The sequence below is a fragment of the Rhea pennata genome, chromosome 34 (assembly GCF_028389875.1).
Source record: "Rhea pennata isolate bPtePen1 chromosome 34, bPtePen1.pri, whole genome shotgun sequence".
Taxonomy (NCBI): Eukaryota; Metazoa; Chordata; class Aves; order Rheiformes; family Rheidae; genus Rhea; species Rhea pennata.
In genome coordinates, this window is record NC_084696.1 from 8,431 (window position 1) to 22,799 (window position 14,369).

The 14,369-nt window shown below is 67.1% G+C and overlaps 1 protein-coding gene and 1 long non-coding RNA gene across 3 annotated transcripts; one reads left to right on the top strand and one right to left on the bottom strand.

Annotated features, from left to right (window-relative positions):
- The first annotated feature begins 2,310 nt into the window (after positions 1–2,310).
- Positions 2,311–7,402, top strand: SH3BP5L (SH3 binding domain protein 5 like). Of its 2 annotated transcripts, XR_009961086.1 has the most exons (8): positions 2,311–2,381; positions 3,312–3,851; positions 4,322–4,384; positions 4,655–4,783; positions 4,922–5,083; positions 5,542–5,715; positions 5,965–6,574; positions 7,166–7,402. XR_009961086.1 is itself a non-coding variant. In XM_062598615.1 (7 exons), exons 2-7 carry the CDS (start codon positions 3,651–3,653, stop codon positions 6,373–6,375), a joined length of 1,140 nt encoding a protein of 379 aa, XP_062454599.1. In that variant the 5' UTR covers positions 2,311–2,381; positions 3,312–3,650; the 3' UTR covers positions 6,376–7,402. The 2 variants fall into 2 exon arrangements, 1 of the variants encoding a protein (XP_062454599.1); XM_062598615.1 differs by having other exon boundaries at positions 5,965–7,402.
- A 464-nt stretch (positions 7,403–7,866) lies between these two features.
- LOC134152892 (uncharacterized) lies at positions 7,867–9,006 on the bottom strand. Its single transcript, XR_009961089.1, has 2 exons — positions 8,498–9,006; positions 7,867–8,242 (listed from the first exon to the last, which is right to left on the bottom strand). It is a non-coding gene; the product is annotated as an uncharacterized LOC134152892 (long non-coding RNA).
- Positions 9,007–14,369: the final 5,363 nt, after the last annotated feature.

Sequence of the window (14,369 nt, forward strand, 5' to 3'; positions counted from 1 at the left end):
GTGGGACGCTCCTTGGAGGTGGGCTGGGAGGTCGATGCCCCTTGGAGGTGTTGGGAGGTGGGATGTACCTCGGAGGTGGGATGCTCCTTGGAGGTAGACTGGGAGGTGGGATGGTCCTCGGAGGTGGGACGCTCCTTGGAGGTGGGCTGGGAGGTGGATGCCCCTTGGAGGTGTGTTGGGAGCTGGGACACTCCTTGGAGATGGACTGGGAGGTGGATGCCCCTTGGAGGTGTTGGGAGGTGGGATGTACCTCGGAGGTGGGATGCTCCTTGGAGGTGGACTGGGAGGTGGGATGGTCCTCGGAGGTGGGACGCTCCTTGGAGGTGGGCTGGGAGGTGGATGCCCCTTGGAGGTGTTGGGAGGTGGGATGTACCTCGGAGGTGGGACGTTCCTTGGAGGTGGGCTGGGAGGTGGATGCCCCTTGGAGGTGTTGGGAGGTGGGATGTACCTCGGAGGTGGGACGCTCCTTGGAGGTGGGCTGGGAGGTGGATGCCCCTTGGAGGTGTTGGGAGGTGGGATGTACCTCGGAGGTGGGACGTTCCTTGGAGGTGGACTGGGAGGTGGATGCCCCTTGGAGGTGTTGGGAGGTGGGATGTACCTCGGAGGTGGGACGCTCCTTGGAGGTGGACTGGGAGGTGGATGCCCCTTGGAGGTGTTGGGAGGTGGGACGCTCCTTGGAGGTGGGACGCTCCTTGGAGGTGGGCTGGAGGTGGGACGCTCCTCAGCCTGGAGGCTGATGGCTCCTCGATGGCCTCCAGCAAGTTCTCCCCCCTCTCCACCCCTCGGCCCTGCAAGCACTTCCCGGGCAATCACGGCCCGTGGAGCTCAGCCTGGCGGGGCCGGGATCCGGGGGGCCGGGACGCCCCGCTCGGAGGAGACGGGGGTCGGGGCCGGGATGCGGCTCCGTGCCGGGCCCGGGCGGCCTCCGGAGGAGCCGTCCGCGCGACGGACGGGACCAGCGCGACGTGCAGGCGCTGCCCCGGCGTCCGGCTCCGGCAGAACCGGGACCGGCACCGGCAGCTCCGGATTGCTGCAGAACCGGGACCGGTACTGGGATCGGTGGCTCCAGTGAGCTCCGGGGGCTGCCGAACTGGGACCAGCGGCTCCGAGGGCTCTGTGTGTGTGTGTGTGTGTGCGTGTGAGCGCGTGTGTGTGTGCGCGCACGCGTGTGCATGCACCATATGGGTGTGTGCAATGCATGTGCACGTGCATGCAGTGCAGGGGTGTGTGCAACGCGTGTGTGCGTGTGCATGCACCATATGGGCGTGTGCGACGTCTGTGTGCGTGCACGCGGCGCAGGGGTGTGTGCAACATGCGTGTGCATGCACCACATGGGTGTGTGCAATGTCTGTGCTCGTGCACGCGGCGCAGGGGCGCGTGCAACGCGTGTGTGTGTGTGCATGCACCATATGGGTGTGTGCAATGTCTGTGCTCGTGCACGCAGCGCAGGGGTGTGTGCAACGCGTGTGTGCGTGTGCATGCACCATATGGGTGTGTGCGACGTCTGTGCGTGTGCACGCTGCGCAGGGGCGCGTGCAACGTGCGTGTGCATGCACCACATGGGCGTGTGCGACGTCTGTGCGCGTGCACGCCGCGCAGGGGCGCGTGCAACGTGCGTGTGCATGCACCACATGGGCGTGTGCGACGTCTGCGCGCGTGCACGCCGCGCAGGGGCACGTGCAACGTGCGTGTGCATGCACCACATGGGCGTGTGCGACGTCTGCGCGCGTGCACGCCGCGCAGGGGCACGTGCAACGTGCGTGTGCATGCACCACATAGGCGTGTGCGACGTCTGCGCGCGTGCAACGTGCGTGTGTGTGCACCACACGGCTGCGTGCAAAGGCTGCTGCCTCGACGACCCCCCCTCAAAAATCCGCATTGAATTAAAGCCCGTAAATTCAACCCGATCCCCTCGGCTGGCGACGACCTGGGGCCACCCAACACGCCCCCCTCCCCCCCCGCTTTCACAGAGTTTAAAACACATAATGGTTTCGCCCTCCTCTCCCCCCCGCCGGGCTGGGAGTGGAACAGTCCGCGGCGCTCCGCCATCTTGAAGGCGCCGGGCCAGGGCCGTAAGACAAGATGGCGGCGCCCAGCGGGGAAGAGTCGCCTCCATTTCTCTCCTCCGTGCGGGGCGAGCGGGGCAGAGCGGGACGCAGCTAACCGCCGCTGATAGTTTATAATTTTCGAGCCGGTCTGGGGGCCGCCGCGGGTCGGACGGGGCGGCGCGGCGGCGCGGCGGCGGCGGGCGGCCGCGGGCCGCCATTCCGTACGGCGGGAGGAAGGCGGCGGAGCGCTGTTTCCGGTTCCGGCGGCGCCGCCGCGGGGAGGACGGGGCGGGGGAGGGGGGCTGCCGCCGAGCCGCTTTGGCGGAGCCGGAGGTAAACAGAGGCCGCGGCGCCGGCGGGAGGCTCGGGGGTCGGAGGGGGCGGGGAGGGGGCTGCTGGTGGGGGGGGCGGAGGGGGCAGAGGTTGGGGGGCGCTTTTGGGGGGGCCGCGGGTGTGGGGGGGCGTAAAGGGGTTATGAGTGTGGGGGGCGATGGGGGGCAGGGGCTGGGTTAGGGGGTGCATTGGGGGCCCGTGAGTGGGGGGCGACGGGGGACAGGGGCTGAGTTAGGGGGTGCATTGGGGGCCCATGAGTTGGGGGCAGTGGGGGGACAGGGGCTGGGTTAGGGGGTGCATTGGGGGCCCATGATTGGGGGGCAGCGGTGGGGTAGGGGCTGGGTTAGGGGGTGCATTGGGGGCCCATGAGTGGGGGGCAGTGGTGGGGCAGGGGCTGGGTTAGGGGGTGCATTGGGGGCCCGTGAGTGGGGGGCAGTGGTGGGACAGGGGCTGGGTTAGGGGGTGCATTGGGGCCCATGATTGGGGGGCAGCGGTGGGGTAGGGGCTGGGTTAGGGGGTGCATTGGGGGCCCATGAGTGGGGGGGGGGCAGTGCAGAGGCAGAGTCGTGGTTTGGGGGGTGCATTGGGGGTCCATGAGTTGGGGGGGGCAGTGGAGGGGCAGAGTCCTGGTTTGGGGGGTGCATTGGGGACCCGTGAGTGGGGGGCAGCAGGGGGACAGGATCCCGTGCTGGGGGGTGCATTGGGGGCCATGAGTGGGGGGCGCAGTGGACGGTTGGGGGGGACGCAGGGGGCACGTTGAGGTGTGTAGGGCTGAGAGCTGCGGGCTGGAGGGGGCCTGTTGGGGGTTTTGGGGAGGGGGCACGGGTGGGGGGGGGGGGGTTGGGGCGCGTTGGGAGCGGTCTGGGACGCTCTGTCGTCTCCGCCGGCTTTGTCCCGCGTCCCGTTCGCTTCCCGCCGCTTCTTTTCCAGCCCCCCGCCCCGGCGCTGCCGCCGCGGATCGAGCCGGATCCCGATTCCCCGCGCGCCTCTGCCGGGGGTGGAGGCTTTCCGCCGCCGGGGCTTCCCCCTCCACCCCCGGGGCCGGGCCTCCCGCGCCGCCCCCTCGGGTCCCGCTCGGCCTCCCGCGCCGCCCGGCCCCCCGAGTTTTTTTTTTTTTGTTGTTGTTTTTTGCCGATGGCTCCGCCGCCCGGAACGGCGCCCGCCGCCCCGGTTAGGATGCTCGCGCGCTGGTGAAGTCGGCTCGCCGCCCGAGCGGGACCCGCCGCAGCCCGCGCTGGCGAAGGAGGCGTCGGAGGCGGGGGTCCCGCCATGGGAGACTCGGAGCAGCGGCTGATCTTGGGCGCGGGCGACGGGCGGCAGACGCCTCCTGGGCAGCTGCAGGCGTCCGCGGGCGACGGGGACGAGCCGGGCGCAGCGGCCTCTGAGAGCGTGTGCGATGCTGAGGACTCCGCGGCCCCCGAGAAAAGCGAGGAAGAGGAGGAAGAGGAAGAGCTGGACCCCAGGATACAGGTGAGCTGCGCCTGTGGCAAGAGGCGGCTCGTTCCCGGCAGGGCTCCGGCTCCTCCTCGCTTTGGAGTCGCCCTTCTGCAGCCGCTGGCCCGTTCGGGCCCTGAGCGAGCGCTGGGAAGTTAAACTTCCCTGGGATCCGCTCTTCTGGCTGAGTTAATCCTCCCTAAAGCCGGGGTTGAAAGCCGCTCCTTGCCTGCTGCCTCCCGAGGGTGGTTTTCCACTGATCCAAAACGCTGGGCACAACCTGGGGGAGGAAAAATCCGGCCTTTTTTTATGGATGGGCAGGTGGAAGCGGGTGAGGGATGGGGAATACCTCGGTGCCCGCGCAGACCCACGACGCTGCGGCAAGACGCGAGGGAAGGGGCGAACTGGGAACGGTGCCGGGAGGGGAGGTTCGGGGGGACGCTGGGGCTGCGCTTTGCCGGGGAGTCTCCGTCCTCACCCTGCGCTTGGGCTTTCCCCTTTCCCAGGAGGAGCTGGAGCATCTCAACCAGGCCAACGAGGAGATCAACCGCGTGGAGCTGCAGCTGGATGTGAGCGAGAGGGCGGCTTCTTCCCCCCCCCCCTCCCACCCGCTTTCCCCTCCGGGTGCCGCGCTGGTCCAGCGCGGGGGCTGCGGCGATCGGTCCTGTTCCTCGGTGGCCGCCTTCGAGCTGCTCCCCGCCGATTTTGGTGCTCGGCGGTGGGGTCAGCGCGCGGGTCGGGAGGCAAAGCTCGGCGCCGGAGGCTGCGGGGAGGGGGCTGCCGTCGCCCGCGCCGCTCTTGCCGCGGCGCCGACGCGGCCTCTGCTCCCCCTCCGGCAGGAAGCCCGCACCACGTACCGTCGGATCCTCTCCGAATCCGCCCGGAAGCTCAACGCTCAGGGTTCCCAGCTGGGAAACTGCATCGAGAAGGCTCGTCCCTACTACGAGGCCCGGCGCCTGGCCAAGGAGGTACCGGCGTGCCCCGCTCCGCGGGCGGCTCCGGGGCTCCGCGCGGAGGGTCGTAGCGCGCCGGGACGCCGGGATCCCTTCCCCGGCTCGGGAGAGGGAGCGGGACGGAGCCTGAGGGCTCTCGTCGCCCCGGCGCAGGCGCAGCAGGAGACGCAGAAGGCGGCGTTGCGCTACGAGCGGGCCGTCAGCATGCACAACGCGGCCCGCGAGATGGTCTTCGTGGCCGAGCAGGGCGTCATGGCCGACAAGAACCGCCTGGACCCCACCTGGCAGGAGATGCTCAATCACGCCACCTGCAAAGTGAGCGCTGCCGTCCCCCTCGTGCCCCCCAACCCCCGCGCCCCGCCGGAGTCCGGGGAGGGGGGCTCGGCGCTGAGGGGTCTGCGGTCCCCTGCGCCCCACCAGAGTCCGGGGAGGGGGCTCGGTGCTGAGGGGTCTGCGGTCCCCCGCGCCCCACCCCTGCACCCCACCGGAGTCCGGGGAGGGGGGCTCGGCGCTGAGGGGTCTGCGGTCCCCCGCGCCCCACCCCTGCGCCCCGCCGGAGTCCGGGGAGGGGGGCTCGGCGCTGAGGGGTCTGCGGTCCCCCTGCGCCCCACCCCTGCGCCCCGCCGGAGTCCGGGGAGGGGGGCTCGGCGCTGAGGGGTCTGCGGTCCCCCGCGCCCCACCCCTGCACCCCGCTGGAGTCCGGGGAGGGGGGCTCGGCGCTGAGGGGTCTGCGGCTTGTCCCCCCCCCCCCCCGACCCCCTTCCGTCGGCCAGGTGAACGAGGCGGAAGAAGAGCGGCTGCGGAGCGAGCGGGAGCACCAGCGCGTCACGCAGCTGTGCCAGCAGGCCGAGGCCAAGGTGCAGGCCCTGCAGAAGTCCCTCAAGCGCGTCATCGTGAAGAGCAAGCCTTATTTTGAGCTCAAGGCGCAGTTCAACCAGATCCTCGAGGTGAGAGGAGGCCCCGCTCCACGCGGGGACCCGGGGGTGGGGGTCGGGGGGAGCCATCCCCCAGCACGGTCAGTTTTTTCTGCCAACCTTCAGCAGTGGGGAGAGAAAAGCGGACTGTTGGGGGGGGGGGGGGGGGAACGTGACCCCTTTCCCGTTAGGAACGAGGTGTGGGGAGGCCGGGACCGGGGAGGGTGAGGGAGATGCGACCTCCCCCTGTCTGTGCCCCCCCCGCCCGCCCCGTTTTTGCAGGAGCACAAGGCCAAGGTGACGGCGCTGGAGCGTCAAGTGTCGCAGGCCAAGACGCGCTACTCGGTGGCCCTGCGCAACCTGGAGCAGATCAGCGAGCAGATCCACGCCCGGCGCCTGCAGCGCCTCGTCGTGCGCCGGGCCTCGCCGGTGGGGGCCGAGGCCGCCCCCCAGTACGGCGGCGCCGAGGCGGCGGCCGGCGGCTCCCGCCTCGGGGCCGAGTGTCCCCCGGCCGACACGCTCTCGGTGCTCAGCCTGCAGACCATCGCCTCCGACCTGCAGAAGTTCGACTCGGTGGAGCACTTGCTGGGGCTCTCGGACGCCACCAGCCTCAACAGCGACGAGATGGAGGAGCGGGACCGGCGCCGGGGCGGGCACGGCCAGTTCAAGCACCACCGCAGCGTCAGCCTCTAGCCCGGCTCGGCTGCTCCTCCGCCTCTCGCCCCGTTCCCTCCCTCAGGGAGCCCGGACACAGGGAACGGCGCGGGCAGGAGGAGAGGCGCCGCGGCAGCCACCTCCCCGGCAGGCCGGCAGCGTCGTTTGGGGAGAAAAAAAAAAAAAAAAAGAGGATGACGGCTCCGCGCGGGGAGACTCGAGCCGCGTCTTGGCGAAGGTGAAGCCTGTCGGGGCGAGGCGGGCTGCAGCGGAGTCGTTACCGCAGCGAGGTCTCTCGCAGCCGCCGGCTCCCCGCGGAGCCGTGACGCTCGCTCGCTCCCCTCCTTCCTCCGCGGCCCCCGGCGCGTCCCGCTCGGCAAGCCGCCGTGCCGGACCCGGCTCCGCGAGGGCCCTGCGCCGCGCCGGCCGAACGGGGGGTGGGTGAGGAGCCCCGGGGCCAGACCTTCCCCCCGACCCCCCTCGCAGGGCTGGCCGGCGCGCCGCGGAGCACGGGCACGCGGTGTATTTTTTTGGGGGGAATCGTGTGCCTCTCTGCGCCCCCCCCCCCCCCGACCCTGCATTTCTGGTGCTTTTGCCCCCGGGACTCGGCCGGGGCGGGGGGAGGCAGTCGGCACGGCCACGTCGCCCGTGAGCCCCGAGGCACGTCCTCGCCCGCCGGCGTTTTGGGGGGAGAGCGTCGGATCTGCCTCCGCCCTCCTCCTCCTCTGGCTCTTTTCCCCTTGAACTTTGGAGTTTTTTTTTTTTATTATTATTATTATTATTTTTCTCCTTTTTTTTCCCCCCCACACCCTTTTTCTCCCTGGTGAAGAGACAAATCGCGTGGAAGCTCGTTTGCACTAGCGGGCCGGGGAGGGAGGCGGCGGCGGCGGCGGGCCGGGGCGGGGGTGCCGCCGGCGCCGGTGCCGCTGTGGCCTGCCGGGCTTCGGCCGTGCCGCGGCTGCGATGAGAACGGCCCCGGGTTCGAGGCAGCCCCGGAGCCAGCGCGCGGGTGAGCGGCTCCCCTGTGTATTTTAGCCGGAGTAAAGTGGATTTTTTTTTCCCCCCCTCCCTCCTTTCTCTCTTCCCCCGTGGAGCGCTGCCTGCGTCCGCCTCTGTTCCCGGTGCCGCGCGTTTCCCTTCGTCCTTCCCCGGGGCGAAGCCGGCTCCGCTCGACGCCCTCGCTGCCCGGGCGTCCGCGCCCATCGGGCTCGTTAGCAGGGACCTTGCGCCGCTGCTGGCAGCCGTTTGGGCCTGGTTTTCACCTGTTCTGTTAATTTTCTTCTACCCGCTCCTCGCCCCCCCCCCCAGCTTGGCCCTCCTCAGCCGCGCTGCGCGGTGCTGGAGCCGCCGCTCCTCCCAGCCCGGTTTTAGCCCATCCCGGCGTTTCCGAGCCGGCTCCGAGCGAAGACCCCTTCGTCCCGGGGAAAACAGGAGGGAAGGAGAGGGGCGAGACGACGGGGCACCGCGGCTTGGGGCTTCCTCGGGGCTCCGGGGCCCGCGCAGCAAGGACGACGCCGGCCGCGCGCCGGGGACCGTTAACAAATGTATTTTTGGCTCTGTCCGCACGCAGGGTTTCGCCCTTTCGGGGCGTTTTTGGGCGCCGCGGGCCCTCTCCGATGCGTCCCCGGGGCTTTCCGCCTCCGTCCGCTCGCTCCCGGCCCGGCTCGGCCCTGCGGCCGTCGGTGCCTCGCTGGAAACGCCGGCGTTAACGGAGAGAGCGGAGCCAGCGAAGCCGGGCGGAGCGGGGATTTACGGGGGAAAAACGGAACGGAAAAGCCGGGGCTAAGCCACCGCTTCGCTGCCCGCCGGCGTCTCCCGCCTCCGCCGCCCGCTCCCGGGCTCTCCGCTCCCTCGGCGCTCCGGGGATCCGGCTCTGCCTGCTGCTCCGGCTCGGGAAGGGGGAGCCCTGCGGAGCAGAGCAGGGGAGGCTGGCGAGAGCGGCGGGCGCCGCGTCCGGCCCCCTCGGAGCCGGGAGCCGCTCCGGGCTGACGCTGTTTTTATTACGGCCGCCTGGTTCATCCCCGGGATCCGGATCCCCAGAAATCGAGGGATTTGGGGGGGGGGTTGGGGGAAGGCCGCGGCCCCTTTTCTCGGGGCTTTGCAGCCCGAGGAGGGAAGGTTTTACGGAAAGATGCGGGTTTTCCGGGGACGGCGGGCTCACCTGGCGCCCGGCGGCTCTCCGGCACGGCGTTCCCGCTCCGCACGCGATCGGGTCCCGTCCCGCGCGGCGCTTCCTACACCGATCCTGGGGAGAAACGGGAGGAAAACGGGCCGGGGTGGGGGGGGAAACGCGGGCGGGAGGCAGCGGAGGGGCGGCAGGGTTTAACCGGAGTAATCCCGGCCCGGGAAGCAGCTTGGAAAAGGGCCGCGGATGCGGCAGCGGGGGGGGGGGATTTCGAGGGTGTAAACGCCCCGCGGCCGGTCCGTGCTCCCGGGAGCGAAGGGCCCCCGCTCCGGCCGGCGGCTCCGCTCGGCTTCCTGCGGCTCCGGCTGCCGCGGCCCTTCCTGTGTCCCTGCGCACGGAGCCGGGCTGCAACCGGCGCCGGGAGGAGCCGCCGCCGCCACCGCCGAGGGGGCCCCGGCGTCCGGGCTGCCTCGCGGAGCCGGGAGATTCTCCCCCCCCTGCTGCAGGAACCGCTGCGAGCAGCATCCCAAGGTTTCCCCTCTCCAGTGCTTTGCTATCCCAGCCCGGATCCGGAATGCTCTTCCCCCTCCCCCCGCTGCTTCCAATTTGGCCAGAAATTCTGTTTAAACGTAAGGAAAACAAAAAAAAAAAAAATCCCGCTCGTTTTCCGCCCAGGCGGTCGGCTGCCGGCGCGGGACGGCGCCGGGGTCTCCGGCGCTGGGCGGACGTGGGGCCGGGCGAGCTGCGGGAGGATGCTGCAGCCCGGCTCCGGAGGCGCCTCCCCGCCTCGGCCGCTCCAGGGTTTTAACCGGTTTTCTGGGATTTGGGCCCCAAACGCGAGAGGCTGGGGGGGGGGGGGTCATGGAAAACCCCCCTCCAGCATCGGCCCCTCGCGCTAAGTCACCGCCCAGCTGCGGTTTTTCTGCCCTGGGAATTGACGCCGGGGGAAACACTTGATTTCTGCGAGGAGGAGGAGGAGGAGCAGCCAGAGCCCGGCAAGCGTCCCAGCCAGCTCCAGCCCTCAGCAGGCCCTCAGGACCCTCAGTAGCTTCCCAAAGACGTCAAGAAGGCACCATGACTTGCCCAAAGACGTCAAGAAGGCACCAAGACCTGTCCGAAGACGTCATGGCGGCACCAAGACCTGCCCAAAGACGTCAAGAAGGCACCAAGACCTGCCCAAAGACGTCATGGTGGCACCAAGACCTGCCCAAAGACATCATGGTGGCACCATGACGTGCCCAAAGACGTCATAGTGGCACCAAGACTTGTCCAAAGACGTCATGGAGGCACCATAACTTGCCCAAAGACGTCATGGTGGCACCAAGACTTGTCCAAAGACGTCATGAAGGCACCATAACTTGCCCAAAGACGTCATGGTGGCACCAAGACTTGCCCAAAGACGTCATGGAGGCACCATAACTTGCCCAAAGACATCAAGGAGGCACCATGACTTGCCCAAAGACGTCATGGTGGCACCATGACTTGTCCAAAGACGTCATGGTGGCACCATGACTTGTCCAAAGACGTGGCGGCACCACGACTTGCCCAAAGACATCACGGTGGCACCACGACCTGCCCTCTGAGGGTGGGCAAAGCGGGCGCCACCTTTCCCAGCGGCACGAGGAGAGCTGCAGGGTGCCAGATCCCGACGTTTCCAACCCTGGAGCCGGGTGGGAGACCGAGACGGGGCCGGACGCAGGAGCGGAGCCGCGGCGGTAACTAGACTTCTAATTTATTACTACTCGTCGAAAGAAAGAGAATCAAAAATAAAGGAGGCCCCGCGCGGAGCGGCCGGCCGGCCGGCACCCGCCTCGCCTTCGGCGGCGCCCAGCCCTCCTCCTCCTCCTCCTCCTCCTCCTCCTCCCCCCGGTTTTCTCTGGGGCAAGCGGCTGAGCCGGGAGGGTCCCGGCCCCCGCGCTCCTGCCCTCGGCTTTGGGCTAATTCGGCCCAAATCGACGCGGCGGCGGCGGCTGAGCGCTCGAGCATCCGGCGGCGATCGGCTGCCGCGCGAGTCCCGGGACGAGCCGACGTCCGGAAAAAGCCTTTCTCCGTTTCTTTTTTTTTTTTTTTTTTGGCCTGGCCAAAATTCAGGCTGGAACATGACGATTTGGGGTGTTTTTTTTTTCCCAGGATCGCCTGTCGGCGCTGCAAACGGGTTCCCCCCCTGCCCCGCAGCGCCCGTACGAGCCCGGTGCCGCGAGCAGCCGCCGGCAAGGCCGAACCTCGCTGGCCGTCGGGGATTTTTGCAGCGTAGGAGCCGAGCCCGGACGGCGTCTCTGCGTCCGGCACGGGCACGGCAGGCGGTTGGTACCAGAACGCCGGGAATTCGTCCCGTTCTGCGAGGAACACGGTGGTTTTGCTGCCCGCGTGGCCGTGGCGACGGCACGTTCGGCGTCGCTCGCACGGATCCCAGCGGCGCGGGACGGTGCCCTGGGCGAATGCGCTGCAGCCTCCGCCCAGGTGCATGGGAGCGCGGCACGATCCGTGGTGCAGCGATGCACGGGAGCGCGGCGTGACCCACGGTGCAGCGATGCACGGGAGCGCGGCGTGACCCACGGTGCAATCCACGGTGCAGCGATGCACGGGAGCGTGGCGTGACCCACGGTGCAGCGATGCACGGGAGCGTGGCGTGACCCACGGTGCAATCCACGGTGCAGCGATGCATGGGAGCGCGGCGTGACCCACGGTGCAATCCACGGTGCAGCGATGCACGGGAGCGTGGCGTGACCCACGGTGCAGCGATGCACGGGAGCGTGGCGTGACCCACGGTGCAATCCACGGTGCAGCGATGCATGGGAGCGCGGCGTGACCCACGGTGCAATCCACGGTGCAGCGATGCACGGGAGCGCGGCGTGACCCACGGTGCAGCGATGCACGGAAGCGCGGCGTGACCCACGGTGCAATCCACGGTGCAGCGATGCATGGGAGCGCGGCGTGACCCACGGTGCAGCGATGCACGGGAGCGCGTCGTGACCCACGGTGCAATCCACGGTGCAGCGATGCATGGGAGCGCGGCGTGACCCACGGTGCAGCGATGCACGGAAGCGCGGCGTGACCCACGGTGCAATCCACGGTGCAGCGATGCTTGGGAGCGCAGCACGATCTGCGGTGCAGCGATGCGTGGGAGCGCGGTGTGACCCACGGTGCAGCGATGCACGGGAGCGCAGCGTGACCCACGGTGCAATCCACGGTGCAGCGATGCTTGGGAGCGCGGCACGATCTGCGGTGCAGCGATGCGTGGGAGTACGGCATGATCCTCGGTGCAGCAACACTCGGGAGCGTGACACAATCCTCGGTGCAGCGATGCATGGGAGCACAGTGCGATCCACAGCGCAGTGATGCATGGGAGCATGGCACGATCCGTGGTGCAGCGATGCATGGGAGCACAGTGCGATCCACGGCGCAGTGATGCATGGGAGCATGGCACGATCCGTGGTGCAGCGATGCATGGGAGCACAGTGCGATCCACGGCGCAGCGATGCATGGGAGCGCGGCACGATCCGTGGTGCAGTGATGCATGGGAGCGCAGTGCGATCTGTGCTGCGGCGTTGCACGGGGGCACGGTGCGATCTGCGGTACAATCCGTGCTGCGGCGTTGCACGGGGGCACGGTGCGATCTGCGGCGCAATCCGTGCTGCGGCGTTGCACGGGGGCACGGTGCGATTCACGGTACACTCCACGGCGCAATGGCACAGGGGGATTCGGGCGATCCGCAGCTCGATCCACGGTGCAATGCACTATGCGAGCCACGGTGTGATCCTTGGTGTGATCTGCAGTGCAACCCACCGTGCAAGCCGCGATGTGATCTGCAGTGTGATCCGCGGTGCGATCTGTGATACGATCTGCGGTGCAATCCGCGGTGCAATCCACGGTGCGATCCATGGTGCGATCTGTGGTGCAATCTGCGGTGCAATCCGCAGTGCAATCCGCAGTGTGATCTGCGGTGCAATCCGCGGTGCGATCCGTGGTGCGATCCGTGGTGCGATCTGTGGTGCAATCTGCGGTGCAATCCGCAGTGCAATCCGCAGTGTGATCTGCGGTGCAATCCGCGGTGCAATCCGTGGTGCGATCCGCGGTGCGATCCGTGGTGCGATCTGCAGTGTGATCCGCGGTGCAATCCGCAGTGTGATCTATGATGCGATCTGCAGTGCGACCGCAGTGCAATGCACAGTGCGATCCGCGGTGCAGTCTGTGGTGCGAGCTGCGGTGCAATCTGCAGTACAACCTGCGGTACAATCGGCGGTACAATCGGCGGTGCAATCGGCGGTGCAATCGGCGGTGCAATCGGCGGTGTGATCTGCAGTACAATCCGCGGTGCGATCCGCGGTGCGATCCGCGGTGCGATCCATGGCGCGGTCCGCGCATCCTCGGCGGGCTCCGCGCTCCTCTAGCAACGGCATCACCGAGTTTTCCAGCCCTCGAGTGAACTTCCAAAGCCAATTCTTTACGCTCCCGCCATGCGTTTAATTATTATTATTATTATTTTCCTTTTCTTCCGCATCCAGCCGTCCGGGCAGCGACACCCCCCACCCCGGACGCGGCATCGCCGGGGGCCCAGCCGGGGCGGCGGCGCGAATCCGGCCGCTCCACGGCTCCGGCGCTCCCGGGACCGCGCGGCCTCCGCACGCGGCCTCCGCACGCGGCCTCCGCACGCGGCCTCCGGCAGCCTCCGCGACTTTAGGACGCTCGTTATTTTTTTCTCTCTTTCTCTGGTTTAGCGTTAATTCGTTTCTATTTCATACGTTTTTCCTTTTGCTTTTCCTTGTCTTATTTTTCACCTTCTACCCTTTTTTTTTTTTGGGGGGGGGGGATTTTTTGCCCCCTTCAGCTTCGTACCTGCAGCGCTGGCTGCTCTTAGTGACACCTCAAACTCCTCGTTTCTTCCTTTTTCTAAGCGCAGCGAGTCCTTACTTTAACCTTTCTACTCCTTTTGGGTATTTTGCTTTAAACCCTTCTTGATTCTACACATTTCAACAGTTCTTGTTTTTTTTTTTTTTTTTTAAAAAAAGTCTTGCTTTCTTGTTTTTTTATCTTCTTTAGAAAAAAAAAGTGGTCTTCAAACCTCAGTGTTTTTCTTTCGTGTTTCTTCCAATGCTTTCATATTTTCATACTTTGCATTTAACCTTTCTGTTTCTTACTTTTTGGGGGGTCTTTTTTGATTTTTTTTCTTTTTCTTTTTTTTTTCTTGGTTTATTTTTCCCAAGGAAAGACTTCGGTGCCCCTCCGAGCCGCGGGGGCTGCGAGCCGGAGCCGCCGGCGCGGTACCCAGCGCCTCTCGCCGAAAGCGGGAGAGGAGACAGAGAGAGAGGGAACGGGAAAAAATCAAAGGAGGGGACAAAAAATGATAAAAAAAAAATAATAATAAAAAAAATCCCAATGCAAACTCAGGACAGTTTTTGCCAAGTCTGTGAAAAAAAAGAAATAAACCACGTTAAGTGCATGAGGAATCACTTCACGAAATCGCGTGCTTTTGCCAGCAGGATTTTTTTTCTTCTTTCTGAAAGAAAAGAGAAAAAACCTCCCCGGCCGGCTTCCGCTTCGGGATAATAACTTAGAACGACGGGAGCTGGGGTGGAAAAGCCAAGCGGGCCGGCGGTGGCGGCTCTCCGGGTGCTCCGGCGGCGGCGGCTCTCCGGGTGCTCCGGGTGCTCCAGCAGCTTTCCGGGTGCTCCAGCAGCTCTCCAGCTCTCCGGGTGCTCCGGTGGCTCTCCGGGTGCTCCGGGTGCTCCAGCAGCTTTCCGGGTGCTCCAGCAGCTCTCCAGCTCTCCGGGTGCTCCAGTGGCTCTCCGGGTGCTCCGGTGGCTCTCCGGGTGCTCCGGGTGCTCCAGCAGCTTTCCGGGTGCTCCAGCAGCTCTCCAGCTCTCCGGGTGCTCCAGTGGCTCTCCGGGTGCTCCGGTGGCTCTCCGGG

Coding starts and splice junctions, on each gene's coding strand:
- SH3BP5L (XM_062598615.1), top strand. CDS start 3,651: ATGGGAGACTCGGAGCAGCGGCTGATCTTGGGCGCGGGCGACGGGCGG. Junction 4,385..4,654: donor GCGTGGAGCTGCAGCTGGAT/GTGAGCGAGAGG, acceptor CCCCTCCGGCAG/GAAGCCCGCACCACGTACCG. Junction 5,084..5,541: donor TCAATCACGCCACCTGCAAA/GTGAGCGCTGCC, acceptor TCCGTCGGCCAG/GTGAACGAGGCGGAAGAAGA.